The sequence below is a fragment of the Rhinichthys klamathensis genome, unplaced genomic scaffold (assembly GCF_029890125.1).
Source record: "Rhinichthys klamathensis goyatoka isolate OS25496 unplaced genomic scaffold, OSU_Roscu_1.1 h1tg000095l_1, whole genome shotgun sequence".
Taxonomy (NCBI): Eukaryota; Metazoa; Chordata; class Actinopteri; order Cypriniformes; family Leuciscidae; genus Rhinichthys; species Rhinichthys klamathensis.
In genome coordinates, this window is record NW_026606634.1 from 260,410 (window position 1) to 288,403 (window position 27,994).

At 39.6% G+C, this 27,994-nt stretch overlaps 1 protein-coding gene across 2 annotated transcripts in view; it reads left to right on the plus strand.

Annotated features, from left to right (window-relative positions):
* cpne5b (copine Vb) overlaps positions 1–27,994 on the plus strand; it is a 196,329-nt gene that overhangs the window by 127,324 nt on the left and 41,011 nt on the right. For both annotated transcript variants that reach the window (XM_056252427.1, XM_056252428.1), the window contains 4 exons: positions 14,727–14,830; positions 15,167–15,271; positions 21,843–21,884; positions 21,968–22,043. In XM_056252427.1, coding sequence (XP_056108402.1) covers positions 14,727–14,830; positions 15,167–15,271; positions 21,843–21,884; positions 21,968–22,043 — 327 coding nt within the window. The remainder of the gene's footprint in view (positions 1–14,726; positions 14,831–15,166; positions 15,272–21,842; positions 21,885–21,967; positions 22,044–27,994) is intronic.

Sequence of the window (27,994 nt, forward strand, 5' to 3'; positions counted from 1 at the left end):
TTTTTGAGCAAATCGTGCAGCCCGAACTTTAAAATAAAAAACAATTAAAATAAAACACTTACAGATAAAGATCAGATATTTTATATTTTTATTTTGTACCTGAATGTTATGTGACCATTATGGAAGCTTGTTGACTTTTTATCTCACTATTCTGACTTTCTTTCTCACAATTGTGTGTTTACATCTCGCAATTCGGACTTTTTATCTCAGAATTGCGTGATATAAAGTCAGAATTGTGATATAAAGTCGCAATTGTGTGTTATAAAGTGAGAATTGTGATATAAAGTCGCAATTGTGAGTTATAAAGTCAGAATTGTGTGATATAAACTCGCAATTCTGAGTGTAAAGTCTTTTTTCCCCCCGTAGAATTGGACTTTATAACTCGCAATTGCGACTTTATATCTCACAATTCTGAGAAAAGATGTCAGAATTGCTAGATATAAACTTGAGTGTTATAAAATTGTGAGAGAAAGAAGTCCAAATTGCGAGTTTATTTCTCGCAATTGTAAGTTTATAACATGCAATTGCGACTTTATATCACGCAATTCTGAAGTCAGAATTGCGAGATTTAAACTCGCATTTGTGAGATAAAAAGTGGCAATAATCTCTTTTTCGTTAATATAATCCTTTTATTCTGTGGCGGAAACAAGCTTCCATAGACAATTAACCGATAAACATGCAAAAATCAACTGAAATCTCAAATATTTGATGTCAAAGTGGTTCGGTTGAAAAGGTTTGCTGTTTTACTTCAGCTTGTGATTTTCGACACACGGCATATTGTGTCAATAAGAGAGAGTGTATTTCACCTCCATTAACAGATGCGTTTGAGGCGGGAGCATCTAGCGATATGTCTGCGGGTTCATTGTGAAGCGTTTGCGATACTCCAGCGTTCTGCATCATGTGCTCTGCGCTCTTGTTAGGACTTTGACTGGACAATGCTCCTGTGAAGCACCTTCATTATAATTTCAAAAGGATTTTATGCTGCTTCCCTGCTCTCTGGATCAATGGCAGAGTTCATTTGTAGTTCTTTTTGCCCCGCTGCCCATATTTTACACACCAAAAGCTTTAATTTGAGCTCAAGGTATTGTGAATGCGATGGGATGGACTCTTGTTATGCACCCGTCCCAGATCCCTCCTCTGGGCTTTAAGTCCAATGCCCGCCATGAGCCCTGATATCAGGATTCAGCTCAATAAAGGCTTTGCCCACTTTCATTACAGTGTGAAGAAGTATAATAATGGAGGTTTTAATTTGTACACGCCATCTGAGAACATAAACATTGATTAGAGGAAAAACCGCCTCATAAAAACTCCTCTTTGCCCCATGGATTCAGATTTCTGTGCCAATGGACAAATGTGTTATGGTTCAGTGTTAAAAAGTTTTTCAGTCCTAGTTTAATCTGCAGAGACAACTCTAAGTAAGCTATTCATAGGTTGATATCCAAGTGTAGGCATTATGTAACATCTAACTCAGGCCTGTGTTTTGCATAATGTACTCAGCGTGAGAGGAGGGAAAACCTTAAGCCATCAGCGTATAGGAAAATCAATCCTAAATTCTTTAGTAATGATTCTTGCTAATTCCTGCTGTAGGCTGACAAGAATCTTTGAACAGAGCAAACCCACAAAAAACTTGAATTCGGTCCAGCGCGATGAGTTTAATGTGCTGGGAAGCGACTTTGAAACTGTAGTTGGCCAAGTTACAATCAATTTGAAGTACTTCAAATACTGTCAATTTGCTCTAAAGTGTAGTTAATGTAGCTATGCCATAAAATAACATAAAAGTAGGTACTGTACACTGAAGTTAATTAAGGAGTTAATTATTTGAAATAAATTAACACCTTATAATTGTCGGATTTACGCAATGAAAATCCGCTACATACGCAATGAGTCTGCCTCATTTCAGAAAAGTACCCATTATATTGCAAAGAAAGAAATTACAGTAATTTATGCCTCATAAGGAAAAAAATTTTTAAACGAGACACGGCGAATCTCTTCGCTAATTAGTTTAGTACATGCGGGTGTGCTTGTGCTATTGCTAGCTAGCAGTTAACCCTAATTGAATTATTTGCGTGAGTAGATTACATACAAAGTCAATGCAAAGACGTGAATAGACGCATCATTCGCACCGGGCGTTGCGAATGACGCGAATTGGGCGACGCGTTTGCCGCGAATGTCTTCCGCGCAAGTTGAAAAATTTGAACTCGAGCGAATGTTCAAGCATCTAACTAGACGCGATAGACGCGTATTTGACTGGAACCATCCAGTGAACACACCATAAGAGATCTGAGCTAATCTAAAGATTCAGATTTGAATGGTTTTACGCAATTCAGCTACACAAAGTATTTAAGTGGATTTATAGTTTAATTTAATATCAAGGAATCTTTGTAACGCTTAGATCCACAGAAGACGAAGATGATTATAAAAGAACATAAGATTGATTATGAACTCAGAATAACAAGCCACCATAACAAAGGGAGGAACTTAAATACACAGAGATGATTAACTAAAAGACGAACAGCTGTGATGATTTGTGTCCATGGTGAATGATAGAGTGGCGGGAAAACAAAACACAGACAAATAAACAAACGTTATTAATGAAAACAAACTATAGAGTCAATGAACGGGACTAAAAAGGAACATAACGTCAACGTGACAATATTCTCTTTATGTGGACTCAAATGGAATAAGTTCACAGTACTCAAAAATATCGTTTTTTAAACTTAAATAGTTTAAGGCAGTGGGTTTACTTAAACGGTTTGAGTTTGACGTTAACTCAATGGGTTTTACAGCGAAGGGATAGTTCACACAGATGAAAATACTGTCATCATTTACTCACTCTCATGTTGTTCCAAACCTGTAAGACTTTCTTCTGCAGAACTCAAAATAAGTTATTTTGATTGGGGACCAAGGGACATTGGAGACCATTGACTTCCATTATATGAGACATTTCTCAAAATATATTCTTTCTTCTTCCACAGAAGAAATACAGTCATACAGGTTTGCAACAACATTAGGGTGAGTAAATGATAATAGATTAGAAATAACATTTTTGGGTGAATTATCCCTTTAAGTAAGTTTAACCTTCATTTAGGTTAAACAATGCACCAGGATACCAGCCTGAACATCTGTTTATGTGTCTTCTGGTGGTCTGAAGTGGAAAATGTAACACTGTGTCCAGGTTCAAGGGCCCATGTTTGTCTTTCAGAGAAAAGAAATTGGACACAGACAATATTGATCATATTGATCTTCTTTTAACACCCTCAGGCATTTTGGCATTGTCTTAGTCTGTCTGTATTGAGAACTCAACATATAAAAGCACCAAAGCCCAACGATGATTGACAAAATTATCAGATAACCTCTTTTTCAGACTGACCCCTGAAAGCCCCTGCTGAGAGTCGATAGCTGACTTCACACGTACATCATTTGCTTCTGATCTATCTTCACTTTCACACCAAATTGACTCATTGCTGCTCTACTTTTAGCTGAATGTACCTCAGATTCATTTTGAGCCAGAAAACTCTTCTTTTGGAGATATTATTCAGGCACACTTCCCAGTTCTTGTATCTGCTCGTCAAATATGTAGACACTTGGTTTGTTGCAGTGAAAGATCATGTTCTACAAACACAAGTACATCTTCCTCACTCTAAATCAGCCTTAGTGTTTCTTGACCAAACAATTTTCAAACTAAAAATCAAACTAAATTTTCTTAGCAACTAAATTCCAACCTATTTTTTTTAAGGTAGTGTATGATTAAGGATTATGACAAAAATAAGAAAATATGTCCATGAACTCTTACTGTAGTTGGCTTTCTATACTTGCCATTTATGTTCTGAATGTCTGAAGGTAAAAAAAAAGAGAAGGTAAATATATATAAATACAAACAAACATCAGAAAATTAAGAACATAATACAAAAAACTTACTGATACAACACTGACTACAAAATACAACACTGACTACATTTAAACACAGGTTTACTTGCAGCATAATCATTTTAACTCACAATGTTTTGATAAAACCAGGTCACCACTTGATATCTAATGTTAAATCTGGGTCCTGAAGCAGTCACTGAGAATCTGCCGTCTGATGTGATCAGAATATGTTATAGCTGGCAGAGGGAGAATGACAGGCTTTCTTCCCCTTTATAGCCCTCACATCCAGGAACGCAGAATGTATTTATGAGGCTTTGGGGCATGGAGGGGCATTATTTTTATCTGTGAAGGGGTGTGTGGGTGGAGATTGCATGTCAGTCCATGTGCATTCTGAACTTTCCACCCTTACCTCCCTCTCATAAAGTGCCCTATTTAGGGCGTCTGCGCTTCAGGCAGATATTCATACCGCCCCATTTCAGCGGGCGTCACTGATGATTTCTAGTGAGAACCCTAAAGCTGCTTTTAAAGTGTTATACAGCTGGCAGATTCCTGAAGGTTGTCATGTGAAAAGACACCAAGGCATGATTTGCCACTGGGCTTTTTATGGGAGGGTGATAGAGGGGATGTGATGGCTCTCATCTGTAATGCCACGCTATCTGCACGAGGCTTGAGCTGTTGGAACAAGGGCGAGTGACTCTGCGAGAGGGGAAGAAGGCTCTCAGAAATGAATATGTTAATATAGCAGTCCAGGAATTGGCCTTTAAAGTTTAATTGCTCTGGAAGCAGAGCATCTTCGTGTTTGATACACATGAATCCGCACTCATCGGCAGTAAATGTCTTTTAGCATGTCATCAGTATTCTGCAGGACACAGAGCTTACAACAACAAAGATTGTTTACTGAGAGCGATCTAGTGCTCTGACACAAGAGCTGTGCGGATAACAGGGCCGTTTCGGGATTAGCCACGAGTCCGGCTCGGCAGTCGCTCACGCAAGAGCACGGAGTCTGAAAAACACACTGGACTGTTAACAACTCCCTTTTTGTAATCCACTTGTAAACATGTTGCCTGACTGCTAAGATAGTCTGAGTCAGACCCGTGGTGTGTAATTGTTTTATTTAAATACTGTATGAAAGCAGAATGAACCCATTTATCCTCATCAAAGCTGCATTTATTTGATCAAAAATCCAGTCAAAATTACAATTTAAAATGACTGTTTTCTATTGTAATATATTTTAAAATAAATTTAAAATAATGTCAGCATAATTACTCCAGTATTCAGTGTCACATGATCCCTCAGAAATCATTCTAATATGATGATTTGCTTGATATATACTGTATGTAAAATTTTTACAAACAGTTTTTTCAGGACCCTGAATAAAAAGTTCCAAAGAACAGCATTTATTAGAAAACAAATACAAATGACACTAACATTAATCTCACATTAACATTATCGTTCATGTATACTGATTCTTTTGAGGTGCTGACACACACACACACACACACACACAGGTTTTTTGAAAAGAACATGCCCAGACATGTTATTATAATGAATATAGCCAGTATGGTGTAGGGGTAATGGTATTCCTGAATGTCTTGACTCAAATATTTTGACTAAATTAACATATACCCTATTGATCAAACAGCAATGATTTCTACACGAAGGTGTCAAAATAACGTAAAACTTGCTTGGGTGAATTTTACCACCAACAATCAAAGGAAAGCACAATCAGTTTTCTTGTAGATTTAGGAGTGTTTGGACCAGCCATTGTAACAGGAGAGTTGCAGAATGACATCTGTGTGCAACAGTGTATCCTCTAAACCTTTTTTAAATAACAAATTCAGGATTCCACAAATGTCATAAAAAAGCCAATCTGGGGATGAGGTATAACCCTCATAAATATACCCATATATCTAACTATAAAACCATCTGATCCTATATCTCATTCAAAGCCACTGACCTGTCAACCAGGGGTGATATTTAACCCTCATAAAACATATTTGACAACAACTGACCAGTCAGTTTGAGTGACACATGGACATAAATTATGGACACAACTTTGGGTCATAAATCTCCATTCTGACATAAGGTGTAAGATATTCTACTGACCAATATGCTCAATGAAGACCAAGGGCCCTATCTTGCACCCGGCGCAATTGACTTTGTACACTGACGCACATTCGTATTTTGCACCCCCTGCAAAGCGGGCTTTTCCCTCCACAGACGCACGCCGGCAAACTAGGGAATAACTCTTGCGCTCCCTGGACGGTTCAGCGCAAAAAAGGAGGCATGTTTCGGCGCAAACAATCCCTAGTGCTATTTTGCAGTTCCAGAAAACAATTGCGCCACTGACCAGAAAAAACCTAGTCTAAAGTCAGTGGCGCGTTGCGCGTACATTCAGATGCTATTTTAAGCGCGCATGCTTGGCCATAATACAGAGTGTGAACAACGCGCATACACTGTAAATGATTCTCTCATCTACACAGATGCATTTTACTTTTTGCAAATGATACATTATTATAAGGAAAAATATTAAAACACGAGGGAAATCATTGTTGTGTCTATGACGATGGGAAAAATAGGCTTAAAGCTTACAAATGTACCCAAATTATTATATGCATGTTTAACCGAAGCTAATTTGGGTGGGTTTGTCCCGTCCCCATAATGTCACTTCTCTTTCTTTTACGGCCCTGACGAGAACATCGATCTCCTCGGCTGTGAACCGATTCTGAAGCGCGCCTAGTAAATGCGCCGTTATAATAGTATTGCGCCATGGAACAAGCGCACCTCGTTCATCATGATCTTAAAGGGAATGTGATATGACGCTCTGATTGGTTTGTTTCCCGTTACGCCCAAACCACACCTATGAATCATGAAGCTACTTCAGACCAACCCCTTTTAGATTTGCGTCGAGCGCAAGAGTCATTTATCCCGCCGGTTAAATAGCAACAGCGCCGAGATCCGCCCACAAAGTTACTTCCGCTTTGCGCTTGACACTTGCGTTTTAGATCGTTAAAATAGGGCCCCAAGAGTCAAAGTTTAAGTTGAATCAGTTGACAGAGAGTTTACTGAAGACTAAGTTCTCCACACTCCCAAAGGCCGTTGAAATAAGAGGATCCAGCCTCAAACTAACTGAGGATACAGAAACACTAGTACTGTACGGTCTAGCTTTGTTCCCTGTTAACTCTGTTTGGTGAGTTTTCTGTTAATGTTTAAGTTAATAGTTTCATGTCAAGCCAAGCAAGTCTTTGTTTATTTCGGGTTTGTTCATGTTTGTATTTAAATAAAACACTGTACTTGGGTTCTTCAGTGGATTCATTACAAGTACTTCACTGAGCTCTATTTCTCTTGAGTCCACTTACTGAAGAATCCCAGTAGTGTTTCTGTTCTTTGGCTCATTTGATGTGCACCGAAGCTCAGATATTATGGTAGAAGTCTCTTGCTCAGTTCTGGAAGCCAATCGACACAGTGTTTAATGACAGTGTTCATTTGCAAGGAAAATGACAAATTACCTTCTTAAAATAACACTATGAAGTTTTCTTAAAACTCAGGAAAAGTACTAGTAGTTTCACAGAGGGAGACTAGCAGGGGAAGTGAAAATTGATTTCCAGGGAGCTCTGTGAGCGCAAAGCTGTGAATGAGACAATTCAGACATTTTCATTTGAACCGTGTCAATCATTAAAACAGCTCCGAGACTCTGACCGCTGCTGTCAAACTGAGCAGTTTACTGAGTTAATCTAAATGGATGGGAAACTTGTCACAGTTAGGTAGACAAATGAAGAGGAAAGGTTTTAATAAACACTAAACAATGAAGATAATCCACACAGGAGTGCTCTGGAGAACATGCACGTAACAGAGGTAACAATGCAAGACAAAGAACTGAATCAACTGAGGGCTACAATAGACTGGTGCGTCTAATCAATAAACTCATTGAAACAAACATTCACTGGAAACACAGGCAAACAGGAACAGAACAAAACCAAACTAAAGCCCAATTCGGACGGTTATTGTTTCTTATGTGGATGTACGTAAAAATACATTTGCCTGGCACCTCAATGATAAAGGTGATTTATTCAGCGAGTTTTGTGATCCTACGAACCCAGGAACGCACTGCTCACATGGTCAGTCAGTCGCATGAACGTCTGCTCTGTCAGGTCCGGGATTCGAACCCAGAGTGTGTTGCTGGAAACCCAAGGTTCTAACCACTGGTGGGGGGTGGTGGCCGGGGGAGACAAAGGAGAGGGTTCAAATGAGAGACATGAAAAGTAGGTCTTACTCTTAAAGATCTCGGTAGGGCAAACTGGTATGTAACAGGGTTGACCCGTCTGGTGATTTTGAATGGGCCAACAAATCTTGGGGCAAGTTTCTTGGATTCAACCCTTAATGGTCGGTCCTTAGCTGAGACCCAGACTCTTTGTCCGATTCTGAAGTGTGAAGTTGCCCTCCTTCTCTTGTCCGCATACCTCTTGTAGCGGTTGGAAGCACTCTTCAAGGCTTCCATCCGGCTTCACTCTTCCAAGGCTTCACTCTTCACTCTTGTATTCCTCCAGAGAGTCTGAGAAAATCAGTTTTTACAAGTGAGTGTTTTTGTAGTTTACACGGAGACAATAATGGTATCATTTTCAAACACTTGCACTTTGAAACCCATTTTCAAAGGTTTGCGTTTTCAGGCCCCCAAAACACTGATGTTGTGTAAATGAACGGCCAAAACACAAAAGTTTTCGTTTTTAGTTGAAAGCATTATCGTGTAAACGGCCACTAAAACACAAATGAACTAAACATAACCCTTACAAAACTAAAGTATGATTCAGTTAAAGACTATTTGTTTGCCTACAATAAAGACAAGCCATTTTTTCCTATAGCGGACCTATTGTGTGAGGTGTCAGATATGTTGAGGCTTTTGTCTTCTGGGATCAACGAATACATGAATAATAAACATGAATACATTACAACATCCAAATCAGTGTTTCCCAACCCTGTTTCTGGAGGTACACCAACCAGGGGCGTAATTTACGGGTAGGACGGGTGGGACATGTCCCCACCACTTTTTGCCAGGCTCGATATTGTCCCCACCACTTTTTAAAAGTAATTGAAAAATAGATTGCGGAAGGTCTCTATTAAAGGAAAAGCACGATCTACAAATCGGCATCATTCATAATCGAATTCAACGCTTTTCAACGTCCTCAGTGATGAATATAAATATATTTTTCTTGCGAATAAGTGCAGTGTCCTGTGAGTGTAACTCTACCGCTGCATTAACATGTGATGTGAATGTACGTCGAGTTTTACAGTATTGGGACTGAGGCGCCAGAACTGCAGCTGATATAATGTGCTCTGTAGCATGATATATTTTAGTTTCTTCCACAACAATGTTAGTGAGTAAATCTACTGAAATTGCCACCATAACAGTGGAGTGTGATGTGTAAGACGTAGAGCTACCACATTTTTTAATTACTATTAGTATTATTTGAAGTTAACATAATAAAATATGTTGTAGACCTACACCAAAAAACTAGTTGAGGATAAATTCTTTAAAATTTAGCAATTCCAGCGTTATGGACGTGACATTTGCAGTCAAAACTTGAAATAGGCCAATAGATTCTCAGAAAATGCATTTAATACTGAAACGTCTGTTTATATATCCATATTCCCTTAATAAATGAGTCCAGACATTAGAAAAATATCAGTCTACACATGCGTATTATATTTAATATGAGGGAAATACACATGAGACATGACACAAAAAATCTTTAACTTTTATGTGGCAAAATATTTTTTATAGGGCTGTCAGTTAAACGCATTATTAACGCCGTTAACGCAAACCCATTTTAACGGCGTTAATTTTTTATCGCGCGATTAACGGTCTTTTTGGCCTAGCAAACTTTGCAGTTTTTTTCACATGCTTTTGCAACAGGACGCGGCGCTGAACTATGAAACCCATTCATTTCAATGGCTTGCGCAAGTTGCGCCGCTCAAGGACGTTTTGTTGCTTCGTCGACCAAGCGGATCTAGCTAGACCGGAAACAAAACAACAGGCACGCCGCACACACTCGTTTGTTCTTGCGAGCCGGCTAAATAGTAGGTTAACGTTACGTTGTGAGTGGATGATGAGCGCGAGACGCTGAAATGGATGCCAATAAGATTCTGAATGGAAAGTTTACTTTTAAAAAGTTGCCAAATGGTTCCATTGACGAGACCAAAGTGATCTGTGTGTTTTGTCGTTGTGAACTGAGCTATCATCATCGCAGCACGTGCAGTCTGAAATACCACTTGATGCACACACACACACACACACACACACACAGCTGGTGCGAATTCTCCGCCCCCTCGTCAATATCAGGACCTCGTCTGTATTTCTTTCACCCTTTTATTGATGGACAGTGTTACAATGTGTGAGAGATTATTTGCTCCAAGTGAGAATGTTAGTTGAAATTGAACACAGTATATGCCGATGTTGTTTTCAATAAAAAACATCTGCACAAAGCAAGCCGATCCTCTTTTCTATGTTGATAACAGCATTAAAATGAGAAGAAAAATGGGACAAAAAAAATCAAGAGACATTTAGAATAGATAAAAATATGCGATTAATTGCAATTAATCGCGAGTTAACTATGACATTAATGCGATTAATCGCGATTAAATATTTTAATCATTTGACAGCACAAATTTTTTTGTAATTCTATGAATTACACTGCGCAAAACAAAAGTAGCCTAATACTAACCGGATGAAGAATGGTCGGCCTCCATTTAACATAAAATATTATTTTTATTTTATTTTTCGTGTTCGTATTCGTATTTATGAGGGAAAAAACAATGTTACGGACGTGACAGTTCTGCTTTACGGACATGACCACTCTGAAAGCGACTTTAAAACTTTCACAGAGACCTCAAACAGAAAGCACAAAGCCTTTCTTTAAAGTGAATTTCGTTTTTTATTAATTGTATCTTAATTTTAATCAATGTTTCATCAACCAATTGCCTGGATTTAATAAATAAGAATTCTGCACCTTCAGCATGAAATACTGTAGGCCTACTTTGCAAAAGGACTTGAAACTCATTGAGTTAATCTCGCTAAATGCTTTTAAATCCAAAATGAAAGATTTAGAGGCAGATGCCTTAATATGTAGCTAAATGCTCTTAGACTGCAAACATTATTTTAAATGATTACATGAAATGTTAGCTTTAGTCTTCTGTGTTATTTGTCTGTACCTATATGTGTTTGTACTGCTGCCTGTCTTGGCCAGGTCACCCTTGCAAAAGAGGTTCTTAATCTCAATGGGACTCTCCTGGTTAAATAAAATATCACGGAGGCGCCGGCGCGTGAACTGGACTCCCGTCTCATAAATGAACCGAAACTCAGCGTATAATCTAGGCCTACTTGCCTCACAGACCTGAGAAATATATAGAAAGCTTGAAATGTCTACTTGTAAACAGAACAATTCAAAACGAAAGAAAACAGGTCTATCGTTACAGCCCTAGTAAGATGAGAAAGCAGGAGTTTAGTCGTTTGCCATGGTTGTAAAAAAGCAATGGCTATCTGAACATCTTTGCCAAGCACAAACCAGTACAGAAGTGGGCTAATCAATAAATTATCGGGGAGGGTCATGCCTTTTTTCACAATCATTTTGGAGGGTCATAGAAAAATGTATTACTGGGGAAGGGAGGGTCAGGTCTATTTTGACTACAGATCTAAAAACCCCTCCGGTAGCCCCTTAAATAAAAAACGAACTAAGTTCACCATATTGATCTTGCGTATTTTGATATATTTGTTAGGCTAATGTTACCCTAGATGTGTAGTGAATGTTACGTTTTGCTTATTCGGATGGTTATAGGCATATTTGTGAATGTGATACATGCGTGTAGGCCTACATCAAAGTGAAAATTAAGTGTATTTCCAACTCTGAACTCAGTCCCCAAGTAAATTCGGTTATTAAATAAACAAATAGCAAAACGAGTTGTGCGGTGTCCCTACCCCTTTTCAAAGCAAAGTTACGCCACTGACACCAACACTACACATTTTCGAACTATTCCTTATCAAATATACCTGATAAGCTTGTTAGAAGAGACTCCAAGACCTGAAATGAATGGTATAAGGGACAAATAGAAAATGTGTACGTACTGTCGGTGTGCGTCCAGGAGCAGGGTTGGGAAACACTGATCCACACTGAGGGTGTTTTCACACCTGACTCATTTGGAGCATTTGTTTCAGAACCTGGTGCGTTTTCCACCTTTCCAGTTTGTTCAGGCATATATGACCATGGCAATTGTGCTCGGATCTGCACCCCAAAAAAAATCAATTTGAGATCTCCTGAATGAGATGGCCTCCGCCCGCATGAGAACGAACTCTGAAAACTCGACCAACAGACCAGGCTGTATCACAATGTATGATGAGTCATTCTGTATGTTGCATGAAAAGCAGCAGTGTTTTTCTCTCAAAATGAATCGTGGGGTAACCTTGAGCAAAGACGAAGTGAAATGCCTAATTGAAATTTGGTCGGACAAACATATTTCATATTTCAGAACAACTATCCAAAACACATAAAATACAGACAAAGCCTTGATTCTTGCTCAAAATGATAAAGAAACACTGACGGATGACCGCTATGAGTGGATTCCCGGGAAATAAACAGGTCTGACCAGTGAGAGGACAGTTTACTCGCAGTCAGTGGTCCGGCTAGAAATGTTGCCTTGTGAAAGTGAACTGAACCAAGAAGATATTGTAACATTGTAACAATTTTGATACCTGTGTAAAATACTGCTTTCAAAATTGCTTCAAAATTATTGTGCAATAATCAGTAACTGCTACATGAAAGTAAAAAAAATCTTTCATTTGTTTCATTCTAACTGCTTTCTGCTATTAATATTAATAGTCACTTATAGCCTCTTTTTGTGCCATTAATCAATAATTCTTTAGTAAACTTCTGCAGGTATAATTGTCTTATAATTTTTTGTGTTTTCACTGATGACCGGTTCTCTCAACTGTTGACCTGGAGTTGTTTCTACATGGCAGGCATGATCATTATTCATAATAACAAGTGAAGCAGAAGCTGATCACAGACCAGTGCTCCCCGTCACTGAATAGAGCTCAGATCGCAAAGCTTCATCCATATCTGTGTGTTCACTTCTACAAGATCACTGATCCTGCTGTAATGAGCCTCCCTTTCTCCCAGAAGAATTAGATGAAAGTGTTTCTGATCTATTCTCTCTGCATTAGAATTCACCATTCAGTGCAGATGTTGTGTTGCTGCTGTCATGTCAGCACAGCTCATACACCATTTTTTTCCTGGGCAAAATATATAAATATTTCAAATATATGCTCAATATGTGTTGTAAATAGCGCGGCTTAGGGTAAAATATTGATATTATATTCTATATTTTTCAAAAATATTTTCTAAAAAATATGTGTGTATAGTATATATATATATATATATATATATACACTTTATATACACACAAACATATTTTCTGTTCTTTAAATTTTATTAAATTAAATTAATTAATTTAAAATGTATATATTTTTAAATCTGAAACAAATATAAGTAACTAAATCTTAAGTCAATAAAGTATGTACATTTAAAAAGGAAATATGGTATGTTACCAATATACGCTCACCTAAAGGATTATTAGGAACACCTGTTCATTAATGCAATTCCTCATTAATGCAATTATCTAATCAACCAATCACATGGCAGTTGCTTCAATGCATTTAGGGTTGTGGTCCTGGTCGAGACAATCTCCTGAACTCCAAACTGAATGTCAGAATGGGAAAGAAAGGTGATTTAACCAATTTTGAGCGTGGCATGGTTGTTGCAAGAGCTCACCAAAATTGGACAGTTGAAGACTGGTCTGATGAGTCTCGATTTCTGTTGAGACATTCAGATGGTAGAGTCAGAATTTGGCGTAAACAGAATGAGAACATGGATCCATAATGCCTTGTTACCACTGTGCAGGCTGGTGGTGGTGGTGTAATGGTGTGGGGGATGTTTTCTTGGCACACTTTAGGCCCCTTAGTGCCAATTGGGCATCGTTTAAATGCCACGGGCTACCTGAGCATTGTTTCTGACCATGTCCATCCCTTTATGGCCACCATGTACCCATCCTCTGATGGCTACTTCCAGCAGGATAATACCCATGTCACAAAGCTCGAATCATTTCAAATTGGTTTCTTGAACATGACAATGAGTTCACTGTACTAAAATGGCCCCCACAGTCACCAGATCTCAACCCAATAGAGCATCTTTGGGATGTGGTGGAACGGGAGCTTCGTGCCCTGGATGTGCATCCCACAAATCTCCATCAACTGCAAGATGCTATCCTATCAATATGGGCCAACATTTCTAAAGAATGCTTTCAGCACCTTGTTGAATCAATGCCACGTAGTTTCTGAAGGCGAAAGGGGGTCAAGCACAGTATTAGTATGGTGTTCCTAATAATCCTTTTGGTGAGTGTATGTTTAGGCCATTTTGAAATGTATAGGTGTAACGGGGCAGAGAGAAAATCCTCTTGCACGCACACTATAAAAAAAAAGATTCCACATAGAAAAAAGGAAACATCCAGGAAGTCATGATCCAAGACAAAAACACGATCCACCACAAACAATAACTAGCAAAGAGCAACTGAAAAGCGCAGACTTAAATACACAGAAATGATCATTAAAAACAGGTGTAACCAATGATGGTAAATATAATAACTAATACGTCACCAAGGAGGAACAGAAACCAAATAGGATGGAAACAATGAGAACAGAGAGTGCACTTCAAAATAAAAGTCCATACAAAACAAAAAGCACAATACCAGGATCGTGACAATAGGCTATATATAAACATACAGCACTGACATATTTTTCTTTTTTTCCTTTATAGGACAGTGCAACCATGCAGTTCTGTGCCAACAAATTGGACAAGAAGGACTTTTTTGGGAAATCCGATCCCTTCATGGTCTTCTACAGAAGCAATGAAGACGGCACGTAAGTATCCTACATGATGCTGATGAAGGGGATAATAATTACATTTGAAGTAATATCTGATACTTTTTGGAGTTTGATAATTAGGCTAAAATGATCTTTGGAGAGCATTTGTATTATTTACATGAAAAATAAAGAGAAATCTGTGATTTGCAAAGTCTAAAAAACCAATGTGATGTCTGTAGACTTACTAACACTTTGCAAACCATATGGTTTGTCAGCTTTGATCAGCATGAGATGAACAGAGCAGGTGGCGGATGACAGTCGCATTCGAGTTTCCTCAGAAGTTGTGCAGTGCCACGATGTCTTTGTGTTTTTGTTCGTTCTCTCAACATGAAGGTTTACAATCTGCCACAAGACAGAGGTGGTGAAGAACACCCTCAACCCTGTGTGGCAGCCCTTCACCATTCCAGTCAGAGCTCTCTGCAATGGAGACTTTGACAGGTAATTAGTTATTTTAATGTCGTCATTGCGTGAAAATGATATTTAATGCACCATTTCCAACACAACCAACAATTTTGCCATTGATAAAGTTTTTTTAAAGGTAGGTATAGTTGGTTACCAAGGAGACAGCAGTGTCAGTGAATAGCTTGAGATGAAATATGAGACTTGTGTGTATTGGAAAAACGTGTCTCTACCTACATTCGTGCAAAACTCCTCAAACCTGCGGTATACTGTACAATTCACTGAAGCTTCCAGCTAGGCAGTAAAACACACTGTAACTTGTATTTCTTTTCACATAAATTATAATTAATGGTTACAATTACAATTACGATTACTTGTCGATTTAATAAACACTTATTTCCATGCTATTCTTTGCACAATACTATGTTATGATCACAAAACACGTTTACCATAGTGCATGATTTGTAAACAAACTCATTTTAACATTTGCAGCACATAACCAGCTCTATATGTGTGGTTTTCTGATGTGGTAAACTTGCTTGTTAGGAACAGTGTTGCACTTGGATTTAATTGCTACAATAGCAATTTCTTGCTATAAATGATATCAAAAATGGAAACGTTGGTCAAAAAAAAAAAAAGACCACCGACCGCAACTTTCAGATGGGATGTTTATTTTTTAGCTCAACTGACTTTATAGAATGGAAAGCACGGGATTGTGGGATATCAAAGGCAGCGAAGGATACATCTTGGTAGTACTTTATTTTAAGTTGACAAGTTACAGTTTACTACATGTACTTACTATAGTAATAACAGTAAATTATGCATAGTTACAAGTAACTGACCCTAAACCAAACCCCAACTCTATAAGTAAGTACATATAGTTAATTAATATTAATTAGTACTTAAATGAGTAAGTACAATGCAACTACTTCACCTTAAAATAAATTGTAACCTACATCTATGCTGCCTTCAATACTCGAGCCGATGAAGGTATCCCAGGGGACAGGAAGTGATGCGAACATTGGATTCGGACGTGACTTAATGCCTTCCTACTTTGGAATAGATCCTCCGAAGGCAGCATTTTTAAGATTTCAGACACAGCCTATGTAAACATGCACTAGACGAATGTGTTTGACCGTTGCGCTCACGTCTTTTGCAGCGTCTCGCACATGACACGCCTTTCTAAAAACGCGACGCTCAAGTTAAAATCAGTTCGACTTTTAAAAAAAACTCATCTCGAGACCTTGTGTTTTCCCATTCCCCATTTTTCTAAGTTCTGTGTGAACTGGCCCTTAGAGAGAATTAGTACGGGCTGCTGGTGGTGCTTGAGACTTTCATTTCGTGTTTTTCATAATAACAATAATGATTTTTTTATGATTTTTATGATGTATTTAGCCTAACTTACAACAGTGATAGATGACTTGATCAAGTCTTCCCTCGGGTAGATTGCATATTTTTTGTCGTAGCTGGATATTGGTGCTCATGAATAATAATCAAGTTGTCTCCATTCGCCCAAACTGATTTGCTGAAATCAGTGGACGTTGAACGGGAATTGCCTGTAGTACACGTCCCGCTCACTATAAGCGGTAGCGACCCATCGGTCTTTATAGGACAGCTTCCTCGAAGGGCTATGTTCGCAATCAATGATTGTCAAAAAAAATAAAATAAATGAAGAGTTTGATATGGTCTCTCATATTCTGGTAGGCATAGGCCTACACAAAATACAGGACAAACTGCATTATGTATGGGTTTAATACAGAACACTACTTTGATGTCTTAAATATGGGATGATTCTGTATTATACGGATTGGTTGGCAACCCTAAGCGAGGTTCACCACCCTGTCACGACCAATCAGCTTAGAGAACCAAAACCGCGTGTCTCAAAATTATGTTCTTGCCTGTGTGTGCTGTAGCTGCCCTGCAGGGTTAATCGTTCGTGACAGGCACCGCGCTGCAATACGCCGCTGAAATGTCCCGCATGCCACGCCAAATCAGGAAGTGAGGCATTTCTTAGTGCCTGCATTGCAAAAAACATTTCTCAGTGGCAAGAGTTTATGGCGGGTTTGTTCTTTGTAACAGTCAATATTTCTGCATTTCTATTTTCTGCCACTAGGGGTGCAAAAACACTTCATCTATGAATGTGAAGAAATGATGAGCTGCAACTTATTGTTCACTCCAAAATAAGAAAACATATATAATTGTGTGCTGCAGGAATGACATATTTTTACACAGTCGGCCAAAACCCATAAACAAGGTGCTTTTAAGCAGTTCCAGTTCCAAACTTTCAAAGAAAATGGTTTTAAAATAAAGACTGAAAGAGTTGTCGGAAGTTTAGTGATGGTGACGTTGAAGTCATGTGACTGGTGTAGTTCGTTTATAGTCTATGTTTAGCTTTTCTGCCAATTGCATCCAGGCTTCAAAATTCATAAAAGTTGTGTACGTTTTTTAAAGTTTTTCAGTTTTTCACCTAATTTTCTGCAATAATCCAAAATCCAATGGAAGAAATCTGTATCGAGGAAACCAGGGTGATGCGAACTTCTTGCCTAAAAAAAATACATCATCACTGCAGCGCTCTATTTACTCACACACAAAAAATATTTGTATCAATTTTCAACTGTTTTTTGGTCCGTTCAATGAAAGTCAATGGGATACAGTGTTGTATGGACCCCATTGATTCTCAATGAGAGTGAGTTAATGATGACAGATTTTTCATTTTTTGGTGAACGAACCCTTTAGCGCTGTGTTGCAAATCCTGCAGCCTGTTTCATTTGATATATAAAACTGCTTTCAGCACATCTCTTTTTGTATTCAGCTCATCATTCTGCAGAGCCCTGGCTCTCAGGCACGGACATATCTCTGACAGGCCACACACATCATAAAAGAGCGCTAACAGCAGGGAAATAAACCGGGACAGTGAATATATATGGAACATAAATAACATGATGTTGCAATCCCACCACGGGCGGTTATCTCCTTTGACCTGTGGCGATCTGTGTGAACAAAGTTCCCAAAGAGAGCAGTGTCAGTATATCACCCGTGCATTTATAGGGGGCACAAATTATAGTAGCAGAGCCCATTAAAATAGATGTCAGTGTGCATCCAGTTTATTCCAAGCTTCAAAAGAGTACATATGAAACATCCCCCACACGTCTCCATGGTTTTATTCTGATCTCAATTAATTTGAGACGGTAATGAAATGAATCACAGATGTTCTACTTTAGGCTAAGAATAAACCTCAAAGAGGATACATGCCTTGTGTTATCTATGAAAACCTTAGGCTGAAGTTTTTCGGAAATTCTGGAGGAATCAAATTTTCACTGATGTTCCTCTTTCAAACGACGATTGTCAAACGAAATAAGTGAATGTTTTACCAAGAGACCGCCACAATTTTGCAATAAACGCTTGCGTTGACATTCAGTGTGGCTTTCCAGTCCCACACAGAAACGTTTTTCACGCAACGCCTGAAGCGCCGAGAAACTCGGATCAACATTTTGGTTTGAGGTCAGTGTATGGGAATTAAAGACAGCTCTGGATTGTACCTTCAGCCTTAAATATCTTCTTCCCCGCCTCCCGTCTTCGCTGTTGGGGCTCAGAGCACAATCTATTTTCTCCTCCTCTGTTGTGAGGATGATAGACAGCAGCCTAGGGAGCCGTCTTGGCGTCTGCTCTCTCCTACTGTCAGGGAACATGACGCCCAGGTGACAGATGCTCAGAGAGGTGCTCACACTACTTTGAAGATAACGAACGTCAAAAGACGCCACCGCCCACAATCCCACGGAGGGAGCGCTTTTTAGATTCTTTACTTCCTCGACTACAGGAGATTTTCTGATATTTTACGCTAGCTTTGCCTTGCTGGTAAGATGGGCAAAACTTTTGCCTACAAGTCAAACGACAGTGTTGAGGTTTCAATATAGCTGTTACATACATAAAACTATGATTTCCTAGGTGATAGTTCCCAAAAGTGACAATTCTGTCATCATTTACTCACTCTCATGTCGTTCCAAACCTACATGATTTTTCATTTTCTGTGAAACGCAAAATAAGACATTTTGAACAATGTTTGGTAACACTTTACTTGAAGGGGTGTACATAAGACTGATATGACACCTTCATAACCATGACATGACATATGTCATGAATATGAAGTAGGGTTTATGCATGTTTATGACAACTGTCATTAAGTGTCTTTCGCTCAATAATGACATTTTGAATGCAAATATGACATTGTTTAAGATGTCTTTGTTATGACACCTTGACATAAACCAATACATCATAACCTGTCAGTGTCTTTGTCATGACAACATTAAATTAAGTTAAACTGTCATGTGGTTGGTTTTGACATTGGCTGTCATAAGGCCATTATAACTGTCATGAATATTTTTCATGACCTCAACTACAGTGGTACAAATTGAATTTGTCATTAAACAGTTATAAAGGCTTCATGACAGCCAATGTCAAAACCAACCACCTGACAGTTTAATGTAATGTTAACCAATAAAGCTAAGTGGTTTCTTAAGTTTGATAATTAATCTGCTATGTCATGTTTATGACAGGTTGTGTTGTCTTAGTAATGTCAAGTTGTCATGACAAAGACACTGACAGGTTATGATGTATTGGTTTATGTCAAGGTGTCATAACAAAGACATCTCAAACAATGTCATATTTGCATTAAAAATGTCATAATTGAGTGAATGACACTTAATGACAGTTGTCACAAACATGCATAAAACTTCCTTCATATTCATAACATATGTCATGTCATGATTATGAAGGTGTCATGTCAGTCTTATGCACACCCCTTCAAGTAAAGTGTTACCCAATGTTTTTGTCCATACAATGAAAGTCAATGGGGTCCAAAACAACATTAGACCTTGTTGACTTTAGATGTTTGGCTAAACAAACCCAAAATATCTCCTTTTGTGTTCCCCAGTAGAAACAAAAGTCATGCAGGTTTGGAATTGCATGAGCGGCTCAAGGAATTTACGGATATCGAGGGACATATTAGCCCACTCGTTCGCATCAAAAAAACATCAAGACGACTCAGCAGAACTGAGCCAGCAACCCCAGGACATTCATTTGCACTTTTATTCCAGAATCACCGTGCCCTTATTTATTCACGTTCTCCATAAATGGCTGTAACGATTTGTGTGGGAGTTCTGGACTGTTTGCAGATAGGAAGCAAACAGGAACAGATTTTTTTTGCCGGACTATAGAGTTTTTGTGAAATGCCTCTCAGTCTTGCTAATGAGCTAGCTTTAGGAGACTGTGTTTCATCCTCATTAATATGGGCAGTAGCTAGCTTGATTTCTTTAGAAAATGCTGTGAATGTAAGCCGTTGAGCGAACACCCGCCACAGGATGCGTTCCCCGACCTGTGCTGCTTTTGTTTAATTGTGACTGATGACTCAATTTAGGCCTTAGCATCAAGATGCAAGTCTTGCACACGTTTCTGAATTATTTAGCCATGGAATCCTCCTGAATCTAAATGAAGTTCCTAAACGTAAGTTAGGGAGGAGCGAGCCCATCCAATCTTTCAATCAACAAACAGAGTGTATAAGCAGCCGCTTACCTCTCCCTAGTATCAGCTGTTCCATTATCCCTCCACCTCCCCAAACTCCACCTTCATCTTAGGTACCTTGCCCTTTAATTAACAGGTCCTACATTTAGCCACTGGGGGGGGGTATATCAGAGCTCGAGTTGAAGCTGCTTCATCGAGCCCCTCTCCAGTGGACAGCAAGCCAAATAAGTTTAACCTAATATCTTAAAGATTTTATGGGCAAACAAACTCGTCAATGTTCATTATTTTCCTGGAATAAGCTGATTTTTACTCTATTTTATTTGAACACTATTGTCTGTTGTACTTAAAAGTGTTAAATGGAGGGTAAGATGAACCCTAACTTTTAATCACCTGTAATTTTCTTTTGATACACAATCATTTATTGTGTTTAGATGACATTTGGTTGCATCAACATGTGTGAGATTTACTCCATTTGTGCTTAAATTTTCTTTCTTTTTTCTCATTAGATAATTGCGATTTGCTGAATTCATTTTATGCTGGATAATGGGCAGGTTTTTTTTTTTTTTTATAGCTGCAGGTATCCATTTATTTCCCTTAAACAGTATATTGGATGATGCATCATAATCCTGTATATGTTAAATTCATCTGTAAATATGCTAATTTTATGTAAATAAGCTCATTATACAAAAGATACGAAGCCCACCGCCGTTTTTCTGATGCAATTAATGATGCATTATTCCTGCCCGAGGAAAGCAGCTGGTAAACTGAAGTTTTAACAATACATATGTTCTTACATTTTCTATTGATCATGGTAATGATAAAAAAGGTGAAAAAGTAATTTATCAAATAATGAAGAAGAGCATTATAACTGGGCAAACATCCAGGCACACAGCGAAGTCGATTGCATTTTAAAGAGCCAATTCAGGTGTCCGGGATGCTGAGCATCACAGTGATGTAGTGCAGGAATTATGCTGTTATAATTGCATTCAGCCTTCAATTCTGGGCCGTGTTGGCACCATTACTTGATGTGCAAAATTTAGTTCCTAATGTTCTGATTTGTCAAACACACCTGGGATTTTTTTCTGTTTTCCAGAACAATCAAAGTGGAAGTGTATGACTGGGATCGTGATGGCAGGTAAGCTGATGACTGGCTTTTAATGTGAATAACAAAAGAGTGATATTTCCCTGTATCAACTGTGAATCTTCTCATGTTTTTAGCCATGATTTCATCGGTGAATTCACCACCAGCTACAGAGAGTTAGCCCGAGGTCAGAGCCAGTTCAATATATATGAGGTGAGATGTTGATCTCCTAATTCTATTCAATAATGATTTTTGTGTGGTGGTGGGTGCAAAAAAAAACGTTTTACATTTTCTCATAATATATGTTGTAGCATCAGCTCTTTTTCTCAGTGTCTGAAACAGTTGGATAAAGGATATGGTCTCTCTAAACCAATGGTTTGGCCAAAGCAGTTGAGAAAACCTGCTCTAAAACCCTCCTTTCCGAGAGTCTGCTCCACTCTGATTGGTCAGATGGCCCAGTCTGTTGTGATTGGTCTACTCTGCTCTGATTGGTCAGATGGCCCAGTCTGTTGTGATTGGTCTACTCTGCTCTGATTGGTCAGACGGCCCAGTCTGTTGTGATTGGTCTACTCTGCTCTGATTGGTCAGATGGCCCAGTCTGTTGTGATTGGTCTACTCTGCTCTGATTGGTCAGATGGCCCAGTCTGTTGTGATTGGTCTACTCTGCTCTGATTGGTCAGATGGCCCAGTCTGTTGTGATTGGTCTACTCTGCTCTGATTGGTCAGATGGCCCAGTCTGTTGTGATTGGTCTACTCTGCTCTGATTGGTCAGACGGCCCAGTCTGTTGTGATTGGTCTACTCTGCTCTGATTGGTCAGATGGCCCAGTCTGTTGTGATTGGTCTACTCTGCTCTGATTGGTCAGACGGCCCAGTCTATTGTGATTGGTCTACTCTGCTCTGATTGGTCAGACGGCCCAGTCTATTGTGATTGGTCTACTCTGCTCTGATTGGTCAGATGGCCCAGTCTGTTGTGATTGGTCTACTCTGCCCTGATTGGTCAGATGGCCCAGTCTGTTGTGATTGGTCTACTCTGCCCTGATTGGTCAGACGGCCCAGTCTGTTGTGATTGGTCTACTCTGCTCTGATTGGTCAGACGGCCCAGTCTATTGTGATTGGTCTACTCTGCTCTGATTGGTCAGATGGCCCAGTCTGTTGTGATTGGTCTACTCTGCCCTGATTGGTCAGACGGCCCAGTCTATTGTGATTGGTCTACTCTGCTCTGATTGGTCAGATGGCCCAGTCTGTTGTGATTGGTCTACTCTGCTCTGATTGGTCAGACGGCCCAGTCTGTTGTGATTGGTCTACTCTGCTCTGATTGGTCAGCCCAGTCTGTTGTGATTGGTCTACTCTGCTCTGATTGGTCAGACGGCCCAGTCTGTTGTGATTGGTCTACTCTGCTCTGATTGGTCAGACGGCCCAGTCTGTTGTGATTGGTCTACTCTGCTCTGATTGGTCAGACGGCCCAGTCTGTTCTGATTGGTCTACTCTGCTCTGATTGGTCAGACGGCCAAGTCTGTTGTGATTGGTCTACTCTGCTCTGATTGGTCAGATGGCCCAGTCTGTTGTGATTGGTCTACTCTGCTCTGATTGGTCAGATGGCCCAGTCTGTTGTGATTGGTCTACTCTGCTCTGATTGGTCAGATGGCCCAGTCTGTTGTGATTGGTCTACTCTGCTCTGATTGGTCAGACGGCCCAGTCTGTTGTGATTGGTCTACTCTGCTCTGATTGGTCAGATGGCCCAGTCTGTTGTGATTGGTCTACTCTGCTCTGATTGGTCAGATGGCCCAGTCTGTTGTGATTGGTCTACTCTGCTCTGATTGGTCAGATGGCCCAGTCTGTTGTGATTGGTCTACTCTGCTCTGATTGGTCAGACGGCCCAGTCTGTTGTGATTGGTCTACTCTGCTCTGATTGGTCAGATGGCCCAGTCTGTTGTGATTGGTCTACTCTGCTCTGATTGGTCAGACGGCCCAGTCTATTGTGATTGGTCTACTCTGCTCTGATTGGTCAGACGGCCCAGTCTATTGTGATTGGTCTACTCTGCTCTGATTGGTCAGATGGCCCAGTCTGTTGTGATTGGTCTACTCTGCCCTGATTGGTCAGATGGCCCAGTCTGTTGTGATTGGTCTACTCTGCCCTGATTGGTCAGACGGCCCAGTCTGTTGTGATTGGTCTACTCTGCTCTGATTGGTCAGACGGCCCAGTCTATTGTGATTGGTCTACTCTGCTCTGATTGGTCAGATGGCCCAGTCTGTTGTGATTGGTCTACTCTGCCCTGATTGGTCAGACGGCCCAGTCTATTGTGATTGGTCTACTCTGCTCTGATTGGTCAGATGGCCCAGTCTGTTGTGATTGGTCTACTCTGCTCTGATTGGTCAGACGGCCCAGTCTGTTGTGATTGGTCTACTCTGCTCTGATTGGTCAGCCCAGTCTGTTGTGATTGGTCTACTCTGCTCTGATTGGTCAGACGGCCCAGTCTGTTCTGATTGGTCTACTCTGCTCTGATTGGTCAGACGGCCAAGTCTGTTGTGATTGGTCTACTCTGCTCTGATTGGTCAGATGGCCCAGTCTGTTGTGATTGGTCTACTCTGCTCTGATTGGTCAGACGGCCCAGTCTGTTGTGATTGGTCTACTCTGCTCTGATTGGTCAGATGGCCAAGTCTGTTGTGATTGGTCTACTCTGCTCTGATTGGTCAGATGGCCCAGTCTGTTGTGATTGGTCTACTCTGCTCTGATTGGTCAGATGCCCCAGTCTGTTGTGATTGGTCTACACTGCTTTGATTGGTCAGATGGCCCAGTCTGTTTGTTGCTTGATACACAGTGATACGAACAGTAACGATGGTTTTACCGTACCGTTCAATTCCAGCTCGAGTCTCATCCTTTGGAACTGCCTCAAAATGGATTTTCAGTGCAGAAAACAGCGTCTTCTCGACATGAACAACACGAACCAAACTCTTCCAGTCTCAGATACAACTAGTGTTTGAGGGTCAAAGTAGACGTTGTTCACGGCAGCCGATGAAGAACATAGACTGGCATTATGCAAATTTGCTACAAACCTACGCAGATTCAGCAGGAAGTGAGACTGGAAATACTGACGACTCGTTTCAGCAGTTCAGAAGGTTCTTTCTTTTGGGAGACAGTAACTCTACTCAATAACAATAAACCTTTTACATTCACAAACAGCTATATTAAAGTACACACTACATGAAAGGTAGTATCTGAAAAAGCATAATAAGGGCACTTTGAAGGCCATTTTCTCAAAAACAAGTTTTATTAAAGCAACCATTTAAATCATTATATGTCAGCAAAAGATTGTATATCGAAAACATTATTAGAAAGATAATTATATAATTAGAAATGTGTTTCTGGGTCAAAACGACTCAAGATGCTGGAGCAAGTTATATATTCCTTCTATGTCAGCAGCAGATCATATATCGAAAAAGTTGTTAGAAAGATAATAACTACATCACTAGAAAGCAGACTTTGCTTTTTTTTATTCAGTGCATAAAACTCAAAAAGTGTTTCTGGGTCAAAACAACTCTGAATGATGGAGCAAGTCAAATATTCAAAGCCATATGGATGCTTTAGTTTTTCAGCTAAAACATAAATCTCCCTCAAATATTTTCATTCTTAATTTAAAATTGATTCCTCAATCTGAAAGACACAGTACAAATGTTCAATGCATGAGTCCTATGTTTTTCTATTTCTAATTTTGATTATTTTTATGGATATTTCATAATCCTTTCTATTGTTGCCAACCACCCTCATCCTCATTAAATGTTGCAGGGATCTAAAAGTCTCTTTTTTGTTGTTAAAGCCTTTGGTAAGCATGCAAATGGGAATCACTGTGTGACAGTGTTCCCGGGATTCTGAATTATTACAGTAATTTACCATCTCCTTCCCAACGGATCTGATCGCGCAAGCATTCCCAGCACTCCTACCTTCTAACGTGCTGATGCCAACACATCATCAACACATTATATCTCATGGCAGACGAAGCAGGGATTCAGGTGGCCTGTGAAAATGTTGTTGCGAGCTCTGTACTCAGGGTTGATCAAACATTCATAGTGTCTCTCTGAGAGAAAGCGGGTTACGGTTGAGGCTTAACTCAAAGCGTCAAGTCTATTTATTTACCTTGGAATGAGTTCTGGTGTGTTGTGTCAGAATATTCCTCAACACAAGAGGTTGTTTTGCCTGGAGCATTTGTAGAAAACACTGTAATTACAGTTCAATTCGCCTTTGGCTAAGCCACACCCTAGAATGTAGATTGACCAATCACAGCGCAGCCAAGAACGAGCTTCCACAGAGGTCCGACACTTTTTCACAGCGCTCCATTGACTTTAACACAGGCGTCTCATATTTTTGGTCTCGGCAGGCTATTACTGTCGTAGTTTTATAAAAAATATGGTTAAACGTTGTGCCTGGGGCATTTGTAACACAGATACGCGTTTCCCAGAGAGGTTGGAGGGGGGTGTGCGGTTTTTTCCCTTCCCAAAACCGAAGTCAAATCCTGACAAGTGTCGTCTAGCACACGCTGCTAATAAACACAACGTTATACTCGCGTAGTCCGTTTGCTTTGTAATAACGATTATAGAAGTGAATAGAGACCTCCAGCTTTGCATGAACAGTGTTGCTCCTTGATATTGTGAGTCCCAGCCTCCGTCTCCATTAGTAGGATATGCGGTGGGTCATTTGTTGACTGTGACCGGTATGCGTTTGCCTCTATTTGGATTCCTTGTTGTTCCTTGCGTTTCACCTGTATGTCGTGAATATAGCCTTCGAACGTATATTGCAGCCGCTTTTGCCTACTTCTATCGGACACTTTATTTGCTGCTTTATAAAAGTTTGATCAAATTTCAGCAGGAAGAGCCGTCACAGTATACGCCATGTTGATACCAGAGCCCAGATGAAGTTTGTTTGTCGGACTTAGCAACAGTAACTAAGGGGGGCGGGGCTTAGCCAAAGGCGAATTAAACGTTTTATTCCAGTATGTGACCTTTGTATACATTAGAAAGTCTTTATAGTTACAGCTTACACATTTCTATCCTGTAATCTCGCCTCTTGGTGTTTTGTGAACCTGAAGGGGTGATCGGTCATGCGACTAGAGCGAACATGTTCAAAAACTCTTTTCATGTCCAGATCCTTGCATTGATCTCAGCACAAAGAGTCTATTTGAGCTATTGATTACTCTGTGTTGGGACATGAATGGGGACGAGCAGGGGTTGCTGGTCCGTTCTTCTGTACTTCACCCCTTCAGCTAAGAGGTCGCATGGATGGTCCCACTTTCACTTGTGTGCTTTCCAGCATCATTATCTGTCTTATTCTTCCTTGCTCTGCCTCTTTCCTTCTCTCTTCTATAGACAATAATCTTGACCAAATCTATCTTCCCTGCTCCCTTTTGTTAGTGCATTGCCCAGCATTCCTTCATGATTTCTAACAATCAGAATATAAGTGGGATGCAATATACAGTAAGGAATCCTTGTGATTACATAGATCGTAAATAAAAGTGTCAAATAAAAGTAAGAAGGAAAGCAACACTACTATTGTTGCTGATAGTTAGGGCAACACTACTGTCACCATTATGTTCTGTTAGTGTCATTATCATGGACTTTTAGTTTGTTTTCATTCTCTTCATGGAACCATTGTTCAGGCTTTCCGCTCCTCATTAGTGTTCTTTGGTTTCAGCTGTGTTCTATGAATTATCCTCGTTTGTGTTTGTTATATAAGTTGATCCCTCACATTCATTCTCTGTTCAGTCTACGTTGCATTTAGTTTGTGTTGCCCTTCTGTGTATTGTGAGTACTATTACCCTCATTAAACTTCCTTTCGTCTACCTTCCTGCAACCACCCATGACAACTACCCTGCAAAACTCATTTTTGCTATGGACATATGTTATATATAGCTCTCAAATTGTATTATGTATTATATTTTACTCATTATGTTCTTAATTTGATTGCTCAATTTCTTCTTAAAGAGATAGTTCACCTACATTTTGTCACATCACCTAATGTCGTTCCAAACCTGTATGACGTGTGAAACACAAAAGACATATTTTAAAGAATGTTTGGTAACACTTTCTATGAAGTGTTCTTTCTATGAGGTCCATTTATACTTATTTATAAGTAAGTATTACTATAAATATATTTCTAAAGATTAATTAAGAC